Below are 22586 nucleotides of genomic sequence, written 5' to 3' on the forward strand. Positions count from 1 at the left end.
AGTTTTTATTGTTGCAGCCGTGCTCTTTCAGTCATTCAGTTTGATGAAGGCTAACATTTTGTTTGTCAGTCCTTGTGGTGTGGTAACAGGTGTATCTGAACACACTAAGCACATTTATCTATGTGTGTGTTTGCCCACTCCACATCAGTCGGGGGTTCTGGCGTTTTGGCATTTCCTTCAGCTTCAATGACATTTCTGGATGTGCGGTGTACAAATGTGTGCTCACTTACATTGTGTGCTCACTGGGCCTCCTTAGTGAGAAACAGCTCGTCATTGGCTGGTTGAGGAGGGATGGATGGAGAGATTTGTCAGGCAAGGCTGTACTGAGCTGAATAACCTTTTACTGTTAATAAACTCGCCCTTTCCCAGGTAATGACCTGTCTGTGTCTGTCCGAACTGAAGGGGGCCAGTCTTTTAACCTTTCATCAGAGTGTTACTCAGCCCAGCTGTATTCCCCCTTCTTCCTTTCATCCATCACTCTTCCTGGCCGCTCTTTAGCTCGTCCACTCTCTGAACAAATTGCTTATGTTATTTTTTTCCCTCCATCTCATTTATGGCTCATTTCTTCGCAGCTGAGTCATATTCATGTAATTTCACCATTTCTTAAAAATGGGTGTGAATTCTAAGTAGGGCACATCCTGCGCTCACACCGAAGCAGCTTGTTCATTTTAAATGCAGGTTCAAGAATTTTTTTTTTTTTTTTGTCCCTACATGTTCAGTCTTGCCCTATACATTTTTTGTACTGGCCTCTCAGTCAATATATATTTATTATAAAATATGAAAATGATAATGACATAATAAATATATATATAATTATATAATTATAATTATTATTATTTTTTTTTTTTTACTTTTATTTTTTTTATATTTATATTTTCATTGCTGTTTAAAATATTACAACAAAATCTTTAAAATTTATGTGTGTGTGTGTGTATATATATATATATATATATATATATATATATATATATATATATATATATATATATATATATATATATATATATATATATATTCATTTAAAACATTTTTCATATTTTCCCTGTTTTTCTTTAGTTAAAAAAAAAATGTATCATGTTTTTAAATTGCAAAAATAGCTGAAAGCTCTATATTCGTGTAACTCCATGTCTGCTATAAATTCATAAACACCGTTTTGCTGGAAAATGATGACATGCGGTGCAAAACACTCCTCATTATGGCACAAAGATGGCTTCAGTTAAAGCCGTTTTAACTGATGCTCACAAGACTCACAGTGATTTTTACAAACTGTTATATATTGAGGAAACCAAAATTATAACATTACTTTCTTTATATATTTAAGTAAGCAGAACTTGCAACAATTTTCAGTACCTCACAGGAAACCAAATGTTTTTAAAACGTGTGATCATCACTGGCCAGATGTCAGAAACTGGCTAGAAAATCTCTCACAGTGGAGGGAATGCCATGTTTTGATGGAATGATTATGGTTGTAATTGATTTTTCTGCTGGGATCCAGCATATCTTAATAATTCATACGGCAGACTGTAGGCCACATGTATTTCACTAATGAGGAGAAGCCAGAAATGTGGCATTTGTAATGGAAAATGATGAAAATGTTAAAATATTGGCTTGATTTAAAATATTGTATAATTAGTGTAACAGTCAAAAGTTGAGAGCATCAGTTGATCAAAAATTAGATAAGATATTGCTACATCCTTTTTCAAGCAATCTGTTCATGCTTGTTTATTGACGGATAAAAAGGCTCCTGGATAGGTCACACTTATATAGCATCATTGAGAGCTGATAGCCATGTAGAATGGTGATAATTGGAAATTTCACTGTTCCTTTTTTCATTGTTCACTTCTTAGGCTGAATTGTACATGTAACGGATCCAATTTTAGGTCATGAGTCTGTTTCCAAGACAACAGTGCAGCATATCGAAGCATGATGCTGGCATACAATGAGATCCCCCCCCCCCCAAAAAAAGACTTTTCTTTAGACATGTCTAATGTTATTAAGTTCATCAGCCACATAATTTATAGAGTTTGAATTATTTAAAAACAAGCACAGCGCAAAAAGCATGATCTCATTAGACTGGTGCAGGATCAGCTGATGGGTTATTATTATATTCCCAGAAAATAATCGCTTATCATTGTACCAATAAAGTGAAATTATCTTAAATAATATACAAACTGTCTGCCAGAATGTTATTATTTTAATTAGAATGGGCTGATCTCTTTTTAGCAGCTCTTTCAGCTATTTTTCAACATTTAAGTGTCGAGTTAATTTAGAAAATATATTTTATCCCAGATAAGATAATAATCTCTAGAAATGAGCATATGGAGAAAAGAATTTGCCAGACTGTGTTTCAATTACTGTTAATACGTTGAAGTTAACTGCTTTGCATGTTTTAGTAATATGTAGTCCCTTATTATAATTTAATTAATTTAACACTGAAGAAATGGTTTGTATGGCTTTGTCGAAAGGTCACTGGCCTCAGTAGGGGATAATGTATTGATTTTTATTGGATTAAGATATTTTAATGGATCCAACATCCATGGTATACCACGCTTTCATATCGTCCATGTACCTATATTATCATCTCTCTGTTCTTCTATGCATGTTCATTTCACACTGATTTAATGCACTCCTCCTTCACAGCATTTAACCGCACATGCCTTTCCACCCTGATAGACGGCTTTTTGTTTTGCACTGTGTTTGTGCTCTCTCGAAAAATAGAAAGTGCATCTTTGTCCCTGTTTCAAGGCATGATGTAAATTTAGTGTGACCCGCAAGTTATTGCAGCTGTTAAAATGGTTAGCTTGTCTGAAACTGTGCCAACTTTGCATTTTTGCTTCATGCCAAATTTGCAAGCTGCTTAGGTTGATTTGCATATTAGTTTTCTGGTCAAAAACGTTTTTTTTTTTTTTTTTTTTAAGAATTTTTTACTTTTATTGAGCAAGGACATTTAATTTATCATGTAAGTAATTAAGTACCAGTAAATACTTTTATAATGTCAATAAAATGTATTATGGTTTATAAAAATAATAAAGTGCCACAACATTGATAATAATATGAAATGTTTTTGGGCAGTAAATCAACATATTACATAAAAAAATTTAAATTAAAAGATCATCTGGCACAGAGGAGTGGCATATGTTATATTATGTTATGTTGTTATATTATGTTATTTGTTAAATATGTTACCTCCTTGTTTACAGCTAAATCAGTTAATGTTAAATCTCGTTTTTCTGCCTTTCTTTAACATTTGTGATGGTCAAGCTAGCAGTGGATGGAAAAGTAGTTCATTAAAATGCAGATACAAAAAAAAAATTCAGTGTAGAGAACGACACAGTAACAATGCAGATGTTCCAGAATTTCCTTATGTTCCAGTGCTGCAATATTGCGAAATATTGTTTTTCCACAGAGACAATGGAAATTTTTGGGTTTGTGTTCAACCTCAGCAATGCGCCAGATAGAACTAGCCAGTGTTCTGTCTTTGAACCAATTTTTCAATACAGTTTTTTGGCTGCATTTCATTTTTGTAACTGGTGTCTCATAATGAGGCATGACTTTTGTGAAAATGCGAGACAGAGGCCAATTGCATGGTCTAACACTAAATGTGTGAGTTGGCAACCCTGTCTAAAGTTTTGTGCTGTAGGTTCCTTAAATAATTAGTGCTCAGTTGTTTCAGTAATATAGCTCAGTACACGTTAAACCATTATTTATTCTTAACAGAAGGTACAGTTGTGCATATTTACCTTGACAGTTATTTTAATTGGTTAAAGCCTCAAGCAAACAAACTTGCCTATTTAAAGGAAAACATCTGTCAGACTTTACTACAAGTTCACAGACACACAAACAACACTTCCCTATTAAATTTAACAGAATGAAAAAAAGAAAATTGTACACAATGCAGTTTGTATTAGGGATGCATAATATATTGTGTTTTATGTTCTCCTATCACTCCTATAAATAAAATAGGTATTTTTAAGCTAATAAATCAAATCATATATTATTTTATGTATTTAATATTAATTTAGTGTTTTATTTTTTATTAACATTTTGTATTAATTTATTTATTATACACAATTTGTTATATACTCAGTACCATTTGAATATGTTTGCAAAATGTTATTATTATTATTAATATTATTATTTTTATTATTATTTTAACTTCCTCAAAGGAAAATTGTCCATTATCTAACTTGTTTTTTAAATTCATAGTAGGCCTGAATTTAAAATTGTTAATTGTTAAATGTTTGTGGCATAAAGGATTTAAAAGCAATTTTCTAATTTAGAACCTGGAGATCTGGACTTCTATGTTTTTGTTTGTTTGTATTTTAGATATTTGCCAAAGCTTTCATATAGTTTATATTTTGCACATCAGACTGCCCGTATTGCCAGACTAATATATAGGAGGCCAGAGCAGCTGTCATTCTTATTGCATTATACTGCACTGACTGGACTCTCTTTCTTTGACCTGCAGTGGCCTTGCAGTTGCCTGAGGGTCTGCAGATGTTTGCCTGTGTGATTGCTGACATCATTGAGAGGTGGGTACCGCATACACTCACACAGCGCTCCTCAGGACTGTGGATGCACGTCCTTGGTTAAACAGGAAGAGCATTTGAGTCTGCAGAAGACCTCTGTGCTCATTAAAAAAAACTCTAAGCTTATCATCATTCCCCGCCGTAGCCGTATCTGGGGCTCAGCAGAAAATTAGACACAATTGCAGACACAAGCCAGCTATCACGGTCTCGCTAGTTAATGACATGAAGTGGACAAAGCCATTATTCTTCTCAATTACATCTTGTTACAGTCTGTGCAGAGCGTGTAGCATACGAAAATACAAAGTGTGGTCTGGCCACACCTCCCACTTCGATTGGGTTTAATGCTAATGAACACTAGTAGCTCTGCTTAATGATAAACAATGTGCTGTGACAACAAAAAAATGTTTGTTCAAGTGTTGAAGGTCAAAAATGAAAATTCTGTCATTATATAAACCTATATTAATTTTTTTGTTGTTGAGTATATTTGTCCTTCTTTTCCATACAGTGACATTTAATACAGTATGAACCATTTGGACTGAGTCACAAATTGATTCATATACAAATAGGGGTTTTGTGAACCAGATAATTTGTTTTTGTTTTAAAGTATTTGACTCTAATGTTTTGTTCATAAATTGGACATTTCTACATCTCTTAAGCAAAGTCAAGATTGATGTCAAGATTTTAAGTGAACCTTGACAGAGATTTGGTCTGCTTCTCACACGAAGCTACTTTAGAAGACTGAACTTAAGTTATAGTGGCCGCTTTCATGATACTTATGGTCCTTTTTCATCCTTATTATAGCCTGAAAAGAGTTAACATTTGTTGTAATTGCATGGAACCAAGTAAACAGCCTTCTCTGTGCTAGAGAAAGAATGCCAGCATGAGGATGTGTAAATAATGACAGAGATTTGTGTTTTGGCTCAGCTGTTACATTAAGAGCCTTGCCTCCTTTTATACTAAACATTACATTTCTCTTTCTCCATCTCCTGGGATGAATGTTCCTCCTGTTTCTTTAAAGTGTGTTCCAACTTTCCTCCGAATAAGCAGAGTCCTATTCCGGATGTCTGCTCAATACTAATGAGGGACATTCTCAGCTGAGGAGAGATGGGTGAGCGTTTTCGTTGAGGGATATGTTTAGCCTCGGGAACCGCACTCAAAGTGTCACATTCCCAGAGGATTCATCTGTATTACGAAAACATTATGGGACTGTAATGGTTCCTTCTCACTCAGGGCTGGCGGTTCGATTTGGAGGTGAGCATAGAGTCAGTGAGTTGAATCTAACGGTCTTTGGATGTTTTGATTGGGTCGTGTGAAAGTCTCGCTGTTTGATGTCTCTCCTGGTTAACACAGATCCCTCTGTTTGATGTAAATCTGATGTCAGCACTTCTGCGCTTACTTTCTTTATTCAACTTCCTGTTTCTCTAACACATCGACTTTTTGATCTTGTTCTAGTGAAATGTCCAGTGTTGATCTCAATTAAAATATTCATTTACAACACTGTAAAAAGAATTGTGGTTGCCGGAATTTTACTGTAAAAAAATATGGTAGCAACATTTTAGGTTTTACGTTTTAAATTTACAGTTAAGTACTGTAAATTATCATGTAATTTATATAATGTTAATATACCAACTTATTGAAGTACTGAAATCTGTTTTGTAACTTTGTAGTACAATGATAACCACCAAATGCATGGTGGTGATGAGAAAGTCACATGATGAACCAAAGCCCATCACAAGCAGCTTTTAAATAATAACATATATTTTTATGCTGCGGCGCCCGGGAAGTAGTTGGGGTTTGATGCCTTGCTCAAGGGCACCTAAGTCGTGGTACTGAAGGTGGAGAGAGCACTGTACATGCACTCCCCCCACCAACAATTCCTGCCGGCCCGAGACTCGAACTCACAACCTTTCAATTGCAAGCCTGATTCTCTAACCATTTAATATAACACAACACTAATATACAAAACTGATAAAATAAAAAAAAAAACTAAGAAGAATCATAGTTATTTCATAAAAAAAAAAAAACTGTAAAATTTGAAATGTAACGCAGGGAGTTCTGGGCATGTCAGTTTATAGTTATTAATCATATATAGTAAGGTCATTTCCATTTACCATTTAACAGGTTTTTCCTGTAGCATTTTTACAGTCTTTTACCATTAAATTCATGTCCATTTCTTTTTTTCTTTTCTTTTCTTTGTTTTAGGGTTTCTGTTAAATAAAATGAAGACAAGATTAATTTTAAATTAAAACTTACTGTTAAAAAAATAAAATAAAAATAAAAATAAAAAAAAGACAAGGAAAAAAGACAAGATTTTTTTTAAATGTTTATACAACACTACCAATTGTAGGGGTTAATATGATTTTTTTTTTTGATATCTCATGCTCATGAAGGCTGAATTTATTTGCTCAAAATTACATTAAAAACGTTAATATTCTAAAAGATTATTACAGTTTGAAATAACTGTTTTCTATTTTAATACATATTAAAATGTAATTTATTCCTTTGATGGCAAAGCTTAATTTCCAGCAGCCATTACTCAGTCTTCAGTGTCTCATGATCCTAGAAAACATTCTAATATGCTCATTTGCTACTAAAGATACATTTATTAATATTATTGATGCTGAAAGCAGTTGTGCTACTTAATGTTTTGTATTTTATTTACATTTTGTAAACTTTATATAAATTATACATTTACTGTTTGTTTTATTTAATGTGAAGTGTCCCTGCAAAAAAATGTAATAAATAAATACCTGCAAAAAAAATAAATAATAACTTTCGGACCCCAAACTATTGAATGCTAATGTACATTTAAATTAATTTATGAATGTACAAATGTTTGAAGTATTAGATACCATTTTGTTTAGATACCATGTGAAATTTAAAGGAAAATTGACTAAAATGAATGAATGAATAAATATAACATGATAAAATATTGACTACATTTAAAAGACACAAAACCTGAGGGAAAAATGAACACTGGCCATATCTTGTTTTTTCTATCTTTCCACCTTTTCTATTTTATATATTCTTCTACCTGTTGTTTTTACATGGTACTCCAGCATATGTTAATCATTACCATGGTATTACCATCAATATGTTTCCCAATAAACCATAGCACAATATCATGGTTAGGGTTGGTAATAATTAAAAATCCTATTTACTTGAACTATTATGTTTTTTACTATTTTACCTTCATTGAATGTAGTGTTGCTGGAAGGTAATAAGTCATTTTGAGTAATGCTAGTCCATCAATCATGCAAGTTGATGTTTTTACACTATCAATTACTGTGGCGAGTGGGGCGGGGCCGAGAGGCGTGGGAACGAGGAGTGAGGCCAGGTGTAGTGATTGGAGATGAGCTACACCTGAGCCCCACCGCTAGTATCGAGTCCCACGTAGGAGATGGAAGGATATAAAACTGGAGTGACGACCGTGAAGGACGAGAGAGGACCAGGCCTGGGACATTATTTTATGTTTTGGCTTTTATTTGTGCGCACCAGTCGTCCGTGAGGGGCTGGTGCGCCGTTTTGTATTTATTTATGAATTATTAAAATGCGTTTTGATTGTGCGCCGGTTCCCGCCTCCTTCTTCCCGACGACTATGGAGTTTTTATCGTTACAATTACATTTTTCTTTTCAAGCAGGAATAAGTCGGTTGGCTAAAGAGTGCCTTGAGGGCTAAGACACTTGTTCATTTCCCTAAATATATGAAATATATACTGTTATACTTATTACCATGTATACACACTCTCCATGAAGCCCATATTTTACAAATGATAATGCAGTCAGGTGATGGTGTGATGCAATGAGTGGTTTCTGCATTTTTAAACATTTAAAATGCATGAAAATAAATATTTTCTATCACTTTGTTTATCACTCTTGAAATGACCTGTACACTAAATTATCTATCCCTCATACTTACATAACAATAGCAGTCCATTTATTTAGTGGTCTAAGTTGAAGTCAGTATGTATATTAATGTCAATATTGGGCAAATATAATGTAGTTTAGTGGCGGCAGGTGCTGTACAGTCAGACAAAACAATGTGCACAGTTATCAAAGGCGCGAGTGCGCGTACAGTCGTGGGAAACGTGTTTGGCAGTTAAAGACACTATGCGGCGCGGTGAGTCTGTGGAGTGCACGCCATTGGATACAATGTGCTCCGTAATTAAAGAGGCAGCGCAGCATTTCAGTTTATTCGGTTTGTGACATAATTTATGGGAAACACTGAATCATCAGAACACCGGCACAAGGCTGCTCAAAGCTTTTGGTCACGGGTCGCACCGGAACCGGTTCTTAAAAAAAAAAAAAAAAAAAAAACGGACCGGAACTCTATTCCCAACCCTAATCATGGTGCGAGGGTTTAACCCCTCCCTTGAAGTCTCTTTGTCCAATTAAGTGTGTGAGAAGTGCTTTGAGTGTGTGTCTGTCTTGTAATATGTACTTTACCCTCCTTATCAGACGGCCATAGTGCTCTCAGCTAAAGAGCTGCCTATTTCTCATAGTAGCAGGGCTTAGCATCACAAATGTCCAGACACTTGGAAACCCAATGAAACCAGTCAGTGTTTAATGAGAGCAATTAATGTCCGTTAATTAACTTTGTGAAAGCCCCCGTCTCCTTCTGACATCAGCCACAGCTTTCCATCCCTCTTCTGTATGTTCTCCTCCTCGTTCCCGCAGCCACATATTTGGATTGCTGCCAGCAGGATTTCTTCGATCTGCAGTTTCTCTGAGGGCCTTTAGCTTGGCTTACATAGGAAATGTATTCCTCATTGGTGTTTAGGCCTTCAGCTGTTTAGGCGTAAAGCAGTTGCTGGGGGGGGGGGGGGGGGATGGGGGGGGGGCTCTTCATTAGACTGATGTGCTGTTCTGCATGTTGCTGAATGATGTGATGAAACCTGAGCATGAGGCCACAGATCACACAAACCCTGTTTACATCTGGTGTTATAATCAGTCTCCAGTGATCTGATCACAAGTGGCTGGCTGAAACCCAATTGCTGTTTACTTGTAGTAATGTGCTGTGGCATTTAAAACTTTATAGTAGTTATTATAGTTTTAAATTTTATTTTTTTGATAAAACAGTACAGCATTTTTTTTTTTTTTTTAAATCAACATAAAAATATATATATATATATATATATTAGCTGAGAGTGCCCAAGAGACGTGTGATAAATTAGAGCATGAAGCTATACCTCTGAGAAGGTATACACACCTTTAACCTATGTAGGTGTTTTTAGCAAACATTTGTTAAACATTTGTTAAATGTTTAATATAACTGCTGTTCATGTGTTCATTTATTAGTGTGTTATTTGATTAGAATATTGTCCCGGTTTTAAAATAAAGCACAGCAATGATATTTGAGTGTATTTTCCCTTATCAGGAAAAGTATCGAAATCGCAATTCTTGACTAGGTATATCATAACATATCGAAACAATTTTGGTATCGTGACAACACTAGTACTAAGTGATGCTTTGGATTATATTGGCCTAAACGAACGTTAATACCAGGCAAACAGTGCCAGATGTTTTATGTTTATGTTATGACCTCAGATTATATTTTGTTCAGGGTCATGCTGGTCTGACCCAGGGCCATGGTAAAGGATTGGTTGTTACATGACACTGCTGACAGCTATAGACACAACTCCCAAATTTGAGATAAAATGTCAGACAGTGACTAGAATGGATTAGAAACGGTGTTGTGGACTGAGAAGAACACTGGAGATTGGAGACTTCACAGGATGTGACTGTTGTGATTGGTGATAGACTGAGCTCCATGTCAGTGTGCGGAAAAGAGGTTGTATAAATCTAGCCGCAATATAAGCTGATTAAACAAAATGAGGTTTTAAGCTCTAATGAGAGCAAGCTGCTATGTATTACAGCAAAAGCTGCAGTTGATTTACACACACACTCACAATCAGCCCTACTTCCATGTTATATACCCACATCTGACACACACTTAATTTTGTAGGTATTCTCACACAGTGTACTTGCATTTCCTCGAATGCTGCTAAAAACACCTACACAGGTTAAAGGTGTGTATACCTTCTTAGAGGTATAGCTTCATGCTCTAATTTATCACACATGTCTCTTGTGCACTCTAAGCTACAAACTTTTTCTTGTGAAATGGAAATATGGATACTGTGTTCATGCTGTGAGAAGAAGCCGTTGTTACTCAAACCTGTACAATCCGTTGATAAAACTAAGACAACAATAATTGTGCAATAAAGATGTGCAATAATTCTGGGCAATTGTTTGTTCAGATGTTTGTTGCGGAGTGGACCATCAGCATACACTTTCGGTAGTATAAATACAGGTAGTCTGTGTCTGCGTCCGGACTGCTCATGTGGAAAGTATAACTGTGTGCTCTTGAAGAGAGTTTCATCGTTTTGACTAGTAACCGAACGCGACACGCAGTTTGACTGCAGAATGGAGGATGACAGAAGAAGAGTTTGTGAACTTGAATTTAATGACTTATATATATGACTTATATACTCAATATTAAAGGGGGGGTGAAATGCTATTTCATGCATACTGAGTTTTTTACACTGTTAAAGAGTTGGATTCCCATGCTAAACATGGACAAAGTTTCAAAAATTAAGTTGTACGTTTGAAGGAGTATTTCTGTTCCAAAATACTCCTTCCGGTTTGTCACAAGTTTCGGAAAGTTTTTTTCGAGTATGGCTCTGTGTGACGTTAGATGGAGCGGAATTTCCTTATATGGGTCCTAAGTAGGGCTGGGCGATAAATCGATTTTATCGATTAACTAGAATTTGACGTTAAGGGGGATTTTGTTTTTAAAGAAAATCGGTTTTCTCTTTAACTTCCACCACCGGCTCTCCCCTTAGGCTTCCGTAGTTCAGAGGGGGCTCGCCCTCCCCCCGCTTTCCTTACAGCCGCACACAGACAACATGACAGTTAACAGCGCAGAACTCGTTCCAAAGAAAGGCACCGTTTTAATCAATCCGTTGTTTGGAATTGGTTTGCTTTTTTAGTGTTAGATACAGAACAAATAACGCCACATTGCAAAGTGTGTTTAAAAGCCATTGCTACAAAAGGTAGCAGCACAACAATTTTATTCCAGCATCTTAAACAGTAGGGATGGGTACCGAAACCCGGTATTAAACTGGCCCCGGGGCTAAATTATGAAAGACCGTAGTATCAGTAAGATCTGACGGTTCTGCTTTCGGTACTGGAGGGAAAAAAATGTATGTACTATGTATTTTTCCTTAATAATGTTATCGTGCACATTTTATCTCACCAAACATTTCTAATGTGCGATCATATTAAGTCGTTTGTCTGTGAGATCTGCGAAATCTGTCATGCGCACTGCGGAGGCTGTCTGTCAGACACACACACACACACACACACACACACAACAAGAACGAGCGCGGCGCACACACACAAATAACAGAACGAAAACTCCCGCTAAATAATAAAGAGTGACGATGGCGAAAAGATTTGCTTAATGTTATCGTGCACATTTTATCTTACCAAACATTTCTAATTTGCGATTTTATTAAAAAGTTTGTCTGTGAGATCTGCGACTGTCAGTCACAAACACACAACAAGAACGAGCGCGGCGCACACACACGAATAACAGAACGAAAACTCACGCTTAATAATAAAGAGTGACGATGGCGGAGAGAGCAAAACGTTCCAAAGTGTGGTTATACTTCACTAGCGTTAGGGTGACCAGATGAGATTATTCAAAGATCAACAGTCTGTCTAGTGTGCCATAAAAAACAACAACATTAAAATCATGAACTCAAATGTCAATGTAAAAAGAAAAAAAAAAGAAAAAAACAATGACTGTTGTAACAGTGCGTAAATCAGACCTTTCTGTAATGACAAGTATGTATTTTTGTAATAGATCTAATTTTGTCATTTTGGTTACATTTATTTGACCAAAAGTTTTTTTATCAAAGAGGGACGCACAATTTAATTTTTTATTTATATTTTAATTTATTTTGAAGGTGCATTGTGTAACTGTAAGTTATTAGAAAACTGATAAGCTACATTTTCACTGTTTACAATGGCAGTGCCTGCCATCTCGTTTACAAGCATGTTTTGAGGCTTGTTTCCTGTTACACTTATGCACAAAGGGGAAATTTAGATTAAACTGCATAAGTGAAAATCCGAACAAAATAAAGAGTACATTTGTTTTTAAATAGAAAAAAAATCGATTAAAATCGAAAATGGGGTTTGGTGTGAAAAAATCGGAGAATTTTTTTTAAGCCACATTGCCCAGCCCTAGTCCTAAGGGCACTTCTGCTGGAAGAGCGCATGCTCCCGTATAGCAGAGCACTGAGAGCACAACAGACATTCACTGATCAAAGCGAGAGCGTCGCAAAATGTCACAAAAGAGGTGTGTTTTTGGTTGCCAGGGCAAGACAACTCTGCACAGATTACCAAAAGAGAAACAGCATTAAGGGACCAGTGGATGGAGTTTATTTTTACAGAGCATCAACGGAGTTGTGCAAGTGTTTGTGTTTGTTCCCTGCATTTCAAAGATGCTTGTTTTACAAACAAGGCCCAGTTTGACGCCGGATTTGCACATTGTTTATTTCTTAAGGATAATGCAGTCCCAACGAAAAAGGGTCATGATCGTGTGTTGGAACCGCATGCGGTGAGTAAAACTGCTTCAAATATCTCTGTGTTATTAACTTAGATATCGGTGTGTAAGCACATCAAGTAAACAACATGCGATGTTGTCATCAAACTGCACGAGTAAAACTGCTTCAAATATCTCTGTGTTGTTAACTTAGCTATCGGCGTGTAAGCACATCAAGTAAACAACATGCAATGTTGTCATCAAACTGCACTTTCCATATGTACAGCTTAAAAAAAAAGTGGAACTTAGTCATTTTCCAAAAACGCTAAGCAAATATATGCAGTTTCAGTACATACCACATAGAGACGTCGTTGCTGATGCTGCTCTTGTTAAATTTCAGCCTCTGGATCTGATTCTGGATCATAAATATACGCTGAATCTGACTGTTAGCCATGGTTTGTTTTGGATGTTTTTTTCTTCACGGTAATGTCACAGCTTCCAAACGCTCTCAACGCAAAAGCCTACTGGCGCTCGTGATTCTTTAGCTCCGCCCACACGTCACGCCTCCACCCGGTCGTGTTTTTCCGGGAAAAATCGGTACAGACTATCTTTCTCTTATGAATATAATAAAACTAAAGACTTTTTGGAGTTATGAAGGATGCAGTACTACTCTATAGGTACTCAAGATTAACAGGATATTGAGTGAAAACGAGCATTTCACCCCCCCTTTAATCTGTACCTTACATGGAACTATGGAATAGCTTCACTTGAACGAAAACGTTGTGGTGCATTATAATGTTGTTGTGCCTTTCGTGTGGATCAACCGTAACATAGAATAGAATTCACATAATATCGGATTTGTATCGTTCTAGTCTGACCAATACCCGATCCGCAGAAAATGCCAGTATCGGAGACGATACCGATCCCGATTATTGGATCCTGCTCTGTGGTAGGAGCTAATTTATTTCCCCCAAAAGGTGTTGCTAGAATTAAATTCGTTCCAAGTTCCTGTGGTGCGAACACGCCAGGGAGCAACTACCGCCAATAGTTTTAGAAACTATGAAAAGGTTCCTCCGGTGCGGAAACCCCTACTGACACTGACATTATTTAGCTACTCTCCTATTTCGCTTACTATCCATCTCAGATGGATAGTATTTGAAAAGTACTCAGATGGAAATTCGAAGTGTAGATCCAAGCACACTCTGATATTACCACCCACAACCCAGTTCAGATCTAGAAACATCAATAAAAAGAGTTTAAAAATGGCAAAAATGGTGTATGTGTGAGACTGAGAGGTACAGAGGGTTAGGAAAAGGTGTTTGAGTGATTAACAATCAGTGTCTAACCTGATCATATTTATTTTTTTATTCCACATAATTATATGAGCAATCTGGATTACGTAATGAAATTCCCAAAAGCATTTTTTATTACTTTAATTTACTTGTAATTAGGGTATATTACGTTTGAAATATTTTGAGTAAGTGTTCTAACTTTAATTGCTAATGTCACCTTTTTACCCCACAGACTGAACAAAATTAAACATTTCCTGGTAACTGGTGGTATTAAATTAACCTAAATAAGGTAACCTAAATTAGTATTATCTAATTGTGTACTTAAATTTAACAGCTGAATAATTTTTGGTTCATTGTAATCCATTACATACCTTTGTAACAAAGTTAGACATCATCAGGAGGATTTTGTTCTGACACAGTTAAACTCTGAGTTCTTGTTGTATTACTGTAGCAAAGAAACATGTGAAATGTGAGATGTTGAATAAACTTTGGTTTGACTGTATTTTCATTTTCTTAGCTTATTTTTTTAAGTAATCTAAATAGTCAGAATACATTACTTAAAATGAGTAGGCTAGAGTTACTAAAATTACGAACTAGGGTTTTCATCATGTAATGTGTAATCAATAACGGAGTACATTTTTTAGGTAATCTTCTCAGCACTGACTGTAAGACAACAGTTGTGACATGGTAGCATGTCCCAAAACTTGCTAGTTTGTTTGACATTTAGTTTTGCAGTTCTTGGAGATCTCCTGGTAGACACTACACAGGGTAAACTATCTTCACCCCCAATGAAAAAAAACATGATGCACACAGCTAAATATAGTCATGCTAACAGCATACGGTGTTAAATAAAAAATCACTGAGCTCTATAATAGTGAGTCGCTGTTTAACTCATTTAGAAGAACATCTTTTTATGGTGTTCAGATTTGAGTTCAGGCTTGTTAAGAGACACTGCGACAAACCACGAGAGCCGAGCATATGTCAGTCTGACTTTGATACACCGACAGCCGATTCGGAAAGCGTGAAAGGATCTCATGTGAACCCCGTTGAACATGTACGCAGCACTGGGCCAAGACTCCTGCAGTTTTAGTCATGTTTGAGGCTCATAAGGAGTGTGGAGAAATCTCCTCCTGTGCTGTCTGTCACTAAGTGTTATGTTCTTGATAATGTTCACCATCTCAGAATAGCAACAGGCTTTTCATTGAGTTTCCTGTTTAAAGGTCTAGGCTTTTTATTGCATTGATCGTCACTCATAATGTCTCATAAAAATGCTGGCATATAGTCGCAACTGTAGCCTTTCGGCAGTCCTATTGAGCGAGGTGATTTTCATCTGTCTATAGCCCTCAACATTTATGCAAATGTGTTTGCGCTGCTCTAAGTATTAAGATGATATGCCTGATGTTTTTCTATACGGAGCGATACATGACTATGAGCTTAAGAGAATGTCTTTTTGTAGAGTTCATCAGAGTGCATTGGAATAATTGAATTGAAGGGATAGTTTACCCCAAAATGAAAGTTTTCTTATCCTTATTTCTCTCCTGTTTACTCCATGGAATTCCAGAGGATATATTTAGAAGAATATCTTTGCTGCTTCTGTTATATTTCATTCACAGTTGAAGTTTTGCTGTACTGATTTTGTTCACACTTTGCTCATGTGGTATTTGGGACCTAAAATTGTAAATATTTAATGTCGATTCTAACATTCTCAGTTTTTTTTTTTTTTTTTTTTTCAGTCCCACAAAAATATGTATTATTTTCAGTCCAAAAATATGTCTAGGAAGTCAGATGTTACTCTGTGTATTCTCGAAGTACAGATATTTTCAGTGCTGGCACCTACATTTGGAAAAATTAAACATTTCTAGCAAAAAGTGGATTTAGGGCCTTATTAAAACGCATAAAAAAAACAGGGATACTAATGAATGTTTTGATTATAAACATAAGCTTTGATTGACATTATCATTGAATTTCAGTATTGTTTTTCTTTTGATTTTACATCTATGAACAATATCAGTAGCAACTGCCTTATATGATTTGACATTGAGTGAAGTAAGAGCTGGACTAGATTTATTTTACAAAAAATGAATAATTATTAAAATTATGATTATTTTTTTAAAATGTTATTTATTTCTTTATTGGCAATGCTGAATTTCCAGCAGCCATTATTCCAGTGTTCAGTGTCACATGATCCATTGGAAATCATTCTAAAATGTTGATTTGGTGCTCAAGAAAATTTGTTATTATTATCTATTATTGTAATAATTATTATTATTGAAACCAGCTACACAGCATTTATTTGAAATGTATTTTTTTTTTATGTTTACTCTCAATGTGACATGTATGCATCCTTGCTTAAAAAAAAATAAAATAAATAAAAAGTTTTGTTTAAAAAAAAAAAAAATCTCACAGACCACAAACTTTTGAATAGTAGTGTATATATTGGTAGTGAATGGTAGTGTATATAAAATTGATGACTGTTAGCTTAAATATTTCTCTGTTCCTCACACATCTTCTGTATGACTTCAGAACATCTGTAATTGACCTTTAATAGGGTGTATGTCATATTTAATTTGATATTAATGGAAAGACTGAGGGATTGGATTGACCTTGGTGTCAATCACTCAGCTGACAAACATTGAAAATGCATTCTTATAAACAAGACGTCTCTATTCTCCTAAATATTTCCTTTTGTGCTCAAAGACCAAAAAAAAAAAAATCATACAGGTTTGGATTGACATGAGGGCATGATGACAGAATTCTCATTTTAGGACTCTTAGAACTCTTCCTTCAAAAGCCTATGAATCATTCCCATTAACACAGTGTGCTCCTGTGGCCGGTCGATGTGGATGGGGACAGATACCTCCTTGCGCTCTTTATCCGACAATGTTTTGAGTTTCGTTCCACCGTTAGAGCCTTCTATCTGACGCCTGGCCCCATTTTGCTATCTCCAGGCTACGGCCCACGGCCCCTGTAGGGGAAATGTCAGAGTTATTGTGGAGGAAAGATCCTGGCATGGGGCCGACAATCCCTATTCCCGACTCAGACTGCACAGCTGAGCTGTAGGTGGCAGGAGCAGGGCTATGATTGTGTGTGTATTTGTGAGTCCCAGCTGTCTGTCTTCCTCAGTTCTTACATAAGGAGCTCGTACTGGGAGGAGAGATCACCAGGCCCGCAGCCACTGGAAGAACAAGCCAATTCTCTCTCTCTCCCTTTTCTCTCGCTTTCACTCGCCATGTCTTTCTTGCTCGGTCTGTGTCGATGACTAATGAGCTGCCGTGCCATTCTGTGTAATGAGTTACCTGCCTACACGCCCAGTGTGTTGCCTTGTCTCGCTGGCATGAAGTACTGTGGGGGAAAGGGTGAAGGATATAGAGAGAGATATGGAGTGGATGGACGACTAGTTGAGTAGTTGATGTTGAGGAGGTCTCAGGGCTCAGTGTGAGAGAATTTCAGGCCATCCAGTTTACTTGGATGTTATTTTACAGTACGTGTAATGTTTCAGCTTTAGTGTTTTAAAGGAGATGAATTCCAAACAGCAACTTCTCAGAGAGCGTGCTGTGCTCGAGCTATCAAAAGCGGCTTGTGGAACGAATTTACTGCCTTGAACAGTTCAATTCAAGACTCAAGAGTCGGCTGGGTACCGTTCTTCTATTTTTTTTTTAAATCTGAAATGGATCATGGATAATGTTCTTCTAAAAGTTGACTGACTTTTTAGATGAATGAAACTTAAAATTTTACTTATACAGTACTTATATTCTGACTAAATGGACCGAAAATATTGATGACTCCTACTTTGCTTATTTTCTGTACTGAAACTTTTACATAATTTTATTGCTCAGAATATCAAACCAAATGGCAGTTATTTTAAAGGAATAAAGTACAGATAAACAACATTTGACAAAATTATGCTTAAAATTATAAAATGGTAATAGTAGCGTTCAATGGATGTTTGTTTCTATTTCTTAACATTTCAGGTTGTTTAAAATAACAGTGTACAATGAATAGGGGTATGTCGATCTTGTAGCACGAGATCTCACGAGATATGATGTGTCTTGCCAGATCTCACTGGTTTCGCAAGAAGGTCACAATACCCTTGCACAGACCTTTCAAAAATATTTGCATTACACTGTCCCTTTCACCAATGGTGGTATGATGTTTAATGTTCACATCAGGCAAGTGGACACATAAGCAGGAAAATTATGAAGTATAGTTTTTATCCAATCATAAAAAAGCAGAATTCACACTTTAATGCAAAATTTCACAAAATTTGTCCAACTTTTAATTGATTAATCAAAAGTTGGTCATTACACTTAAATCTATAGGAACTAACCTATACTAATAAATGCTCTTAATGAATTAAGCCTAACTGTAAAGTTATACCAATGAAATGATTCAAAATTAAGCCAAAGTATTTGGATTCTCTGATTTGTCAGACTTAAAGGTTAAATGTAACTGCAAAATGTCTTCAAAAAGTGAGGTTTTGACAAAAGCTCTTACATAATTTGTTTGCAAATGCCACTTGGTTTGATATTTTGCATCAGATACAATGACATTTAGGGATTTTTGTAGCCAAAATAATTGATGATAAGAAGGAACATGCGAAGGATCTGCCAGCTCTGCCTGTCGTTTATCATTGTTAAAGTCATATGTAGAATTTCTTTCAGTCATTTTTTAGATGACTTTAAAACAGATGGTCAGCAGTCATCTGCTCTCAGTTTTGATTCAAAAGACGTGTGATTTCTTGAAGACCTTTTGCCTGAGATCCTCTGCAGTCAAAGTCACTTTTACAGATGGCCATAACGGCGCTTACAGATGTTAGCAGGGAAGCTGTCATGTCATTTTCAGCTGAAAGATTCTCTCTGTAAACTTTCCTCAATTCCTTTTGCCGTCCACTCTGTTGGGTCTTTCAACATAGGCGATAGCAGGTGGGCAAATTGTTTTATGTACTTTATTTTCGGGTGCCTGGAAAGGAGCCTTCTAGATCCATGCTGTGAACATCACACTGAGGTGCAAAGAGGAGAACCAGTACCTGCAGGTTGCACCTGAACATCACCTTACCTTCAGCAATTCCCGGGGAACCTCAATCTGCTGAAGCCTACTAAATAAAGCCTCAAGCGCAAAAGGAAGAAACAACGGAGGTTGAAGAAACGGCTAAAAATAATGAAGATAGAAACCTGGAGAAAACACCAAAAGTTTGATTTGATTGGTCTTGTCAGTATGGCAAATCGCAACTCGTTGGGTTTTAGAACCATCGCTCAGACTGCAAAAGCAGACGATAGATTTCGTAAGCTGTTCATAAACTGAAAGACTGTCTCTAATAGAAGTTTGTCAACACGTATCATTGTTTAATTGTGTGTGTGTGTGTGTGTGTGTGTGTGTGTGAGAGTGAGAGAGTGTACATGGTTATGAAATATAAAACTGCTGTGTAGCATTCAGACCTAGCTAATTAGACATGGAGACCGCCTCACCGGCGTTGGGTTTTATTATTTATGAAACAATCAAATAAACATCCTGTTCCCTTGCACAGCAGTGTTGCAGAGTATGGTTGCAAATCTAGTTCAGTTAATGTTGAAACTTCAAGTTGGACTACTTAATTATTTGCTTAATCTTATATGAATAATTTGGGGGTAGAAAAGATTGTTGTTCAAAACTTTGGGGTCAGTAAGACAAAAAAGTATTTTACAAGAACCCTTTTAGCCTCACCAAAGCAGCATTTATTTGATTAAAAAATACAGTAAATTACTGTAAAATATTAATAGTTTAAAGGGGGGGGCGGGTGAAATGCTCGTTTTCACTCAATATCCTGTTAATCTTGAGTGTCTATAGAGTAGTACTGCATCCTTCATAACTCCAAAAAGTCTTTAGTTTTATTATATTCATAAGAGAAAGATAGTCTGTACCGATTTTTCCCGGAAAAACACGACCGGCTGGAGGCGTGATGTGTGGGCGGAGCAAAAGAATCACGAGCGCCAGTAGACTTTTGCGTTGACAGCGTCTGGAAGCTGTGACATTACTGTGAGGACAAAACCAACCAAAACAAACCATGGCTTACAGTCAGATTCAGCATATATTTATGATCCAGAATCAGATCCAGAGGCTGAAATTTAACAAGAGCAGCATCAGCAACAACGTCTCTATGTGGTATGTACTGAAACTGTATATATTTGCTTAGCGGTCTTTTTTTTTTTTAAGCTGTACATGTGGAAAGTGCAGTTTGATGACAACATCGCATGTTGTTTACTTGATGTAAACGCCGATAGCTAAGTTAACAACACAGAGATATTTGAAGCAGTTTTACTCACCGCATGCGGTTCCAACACATGATCGTGACCCTTTTTCGTTGGGACTGCATTATCCTTAAGAAATAAACGATGTGCAAATCCGGCGTCAAACTGGGCCTTGTTTGTAAAACAAGCATCTTCGAAATGCAGGGAACAAACACTTGCACAACTCCGTTGATGCTCTGTAAAAATAAACTCCATCCACTGGTCCCTTAATGCTGTTTCTCTTTTGGTAATCTGTGCAGGGTTGTCTTGCCCTGGCAACCAAAAACACACTCCTTTTGTGACATTTCGCGACGCTCTCGCTCTGATCAGTGAACGTCTGTTGTGCTCTCAGTGCTCTGCTATACGGGAGCATGCGCTCTTCCGGCAGAAGTGCCCTCAGGACCCATATAAGGAAATTCCGCTCCATCTAACGTCACACAGAGCCATACTCAAAAGAATATTTCCGAAACTTGTGACAAACCGGAAGGAGTATTTTTGGAATAGAAAAACTCCTTCAAACGAACAACTTAATTTTTGAAACTTTGTCCATGTTTAGCATGGGAATCCAACTCTTTAACAGTGTTAAAAACTCAGTATGCATGAAATAGCATTTCACCCCCCCCCCCCCCCCCCCCCCCCAAAGTATTAAAGTAAGCATTTTATTTTTAAATATATTGGAAAATGTTATTTATTCCCATGATGATAAAGCAGAATTTTCAGCAGCCATTACTCAAGTCTTTACAGCCACATGATCTTTTTCTATTATTATCAATATTGAGAACCATTTTATTGGAAACTGGGATAGTTTCTCAGGATTCTTTGATAAATATAAAGTTCAGAAGAACAAAATATAAATATTTAAATATTGTCACAAGAGTGATATTTAGTATATAAATGTCACTTTTCACCGATTTAATGCATTCTTGTTGAATTTAATGTATTATTTATTTCAAATATCTTTCTTTCAAAACGGCAACAACCCGCAAACTGGAGTTTATTGTACTACATTTAAAATTGCATGTTTTCTTCAATATTCTTGCACTTTTAGAATAGCATTTTTCATTCCCTAGAATAGAATTTACCAACTGAGGTTCAAGAGATGATGGGAGTTGTAATAATACCAATTTTGAAGAAGTATTTTTGATTAGCAAATAAGTGCATGTGCAAAATTGACCAAAACTGTAACTGATTCAAGTTTGGAACAACATCACTCTTTGTGATTTAAGACAGTCTAGCAGTCATGGAAATTATGATTCTTTCTAGAGATTTGTTCATTTTCAGTTTGTTCAACAAAATGATTCGTTCAGAATCGTTCACTGATTCGTTCAGTGATCATTTCTTCATATTACACAAAATATGCCAGCAGGTGGCAAAAAAAGTTTATTATGTGTTATGGCTTTAGTCAACGAACGTATTAACTTGTTACAAAAACAGATCTGACTTTATTAAAATGTGTGTATAATCGCATTCAATATATAAAGTCTAATTAAGTTGTTCAGATGAACAAAGCACAAGGTTTTCTTGCCTAATTAGCATTTAAATTTTTTGGTCAGACAGTTTGTATATTATATATTCACATTAATAAATCAGGGATTAAATGTGGAGTTCTGTATGCTAAATATCAAAACAAGCGTATGTGCACAGTACCTGTAACTGCGCTTTGCATTTTCTGAGATTGGTTAGCAGACTAACCCTGTTTACTCTTTAATTTCATTCACGAACCAGTTCATTTCATTCACGAACGACGTGTATCTGTTCATTCAGCTCGTTGACGAATGACGTGTATCAGTTCAGTCATTTCGTTCACGAACGATAAGATCTCTAGATCTAGTTCAGACTCATATGAAACACGTTCATTGAAGGGCGTATTCGTTCACTACATTCAACTAATCACATTCTCTGTCACATCTCATACTCAAAGGCTATTGGCTCGAGGTTGAGTAATTACCCGGTT

At 36.2% G+C, this 22586-nt stretch overlaps 1 protein-coding gene across 2 annotated transcripts in view; it reads left to right on the forward strand.

The window, feature by feature from the left end:
* Positions 1-22586, forward strand: part of dph1 (diphthamide biosynthesis 1) — a 91658-nt gene that overhangs the window by 14625 nt on the left and 54447 nt on the right. For both annotated transcript variants that reach the window (XM_052576346.1, XM_052576348.1), the window contains exon 3: positions 4469-4532. In XM_052576346.1, the coding sequence (XP_052432306.1) occupies positions 4469-4532 (64 nt within the window). The remainder of the gene's footprint in view (positions 1-4468; positions 4533-22586) is intronic.

Source organism: Carassius gibelio, chromosome B15, assembly GCF_023724105.1.
Source record: "Carassius gibelio isolate Cgi1373 ecotype wild population from Czech Republic chromosome B15, carGib1.2-hapl.c, whole genome shotgun sequence".
In the NCBI taxonomy this organism is placed as follows: domain Eukaryota; kingdom Metazoa; phylum Chordata; class Actinopteri; order Cypriniformes; family Cyprinidae; genus Carassius; species Carassius gibelio.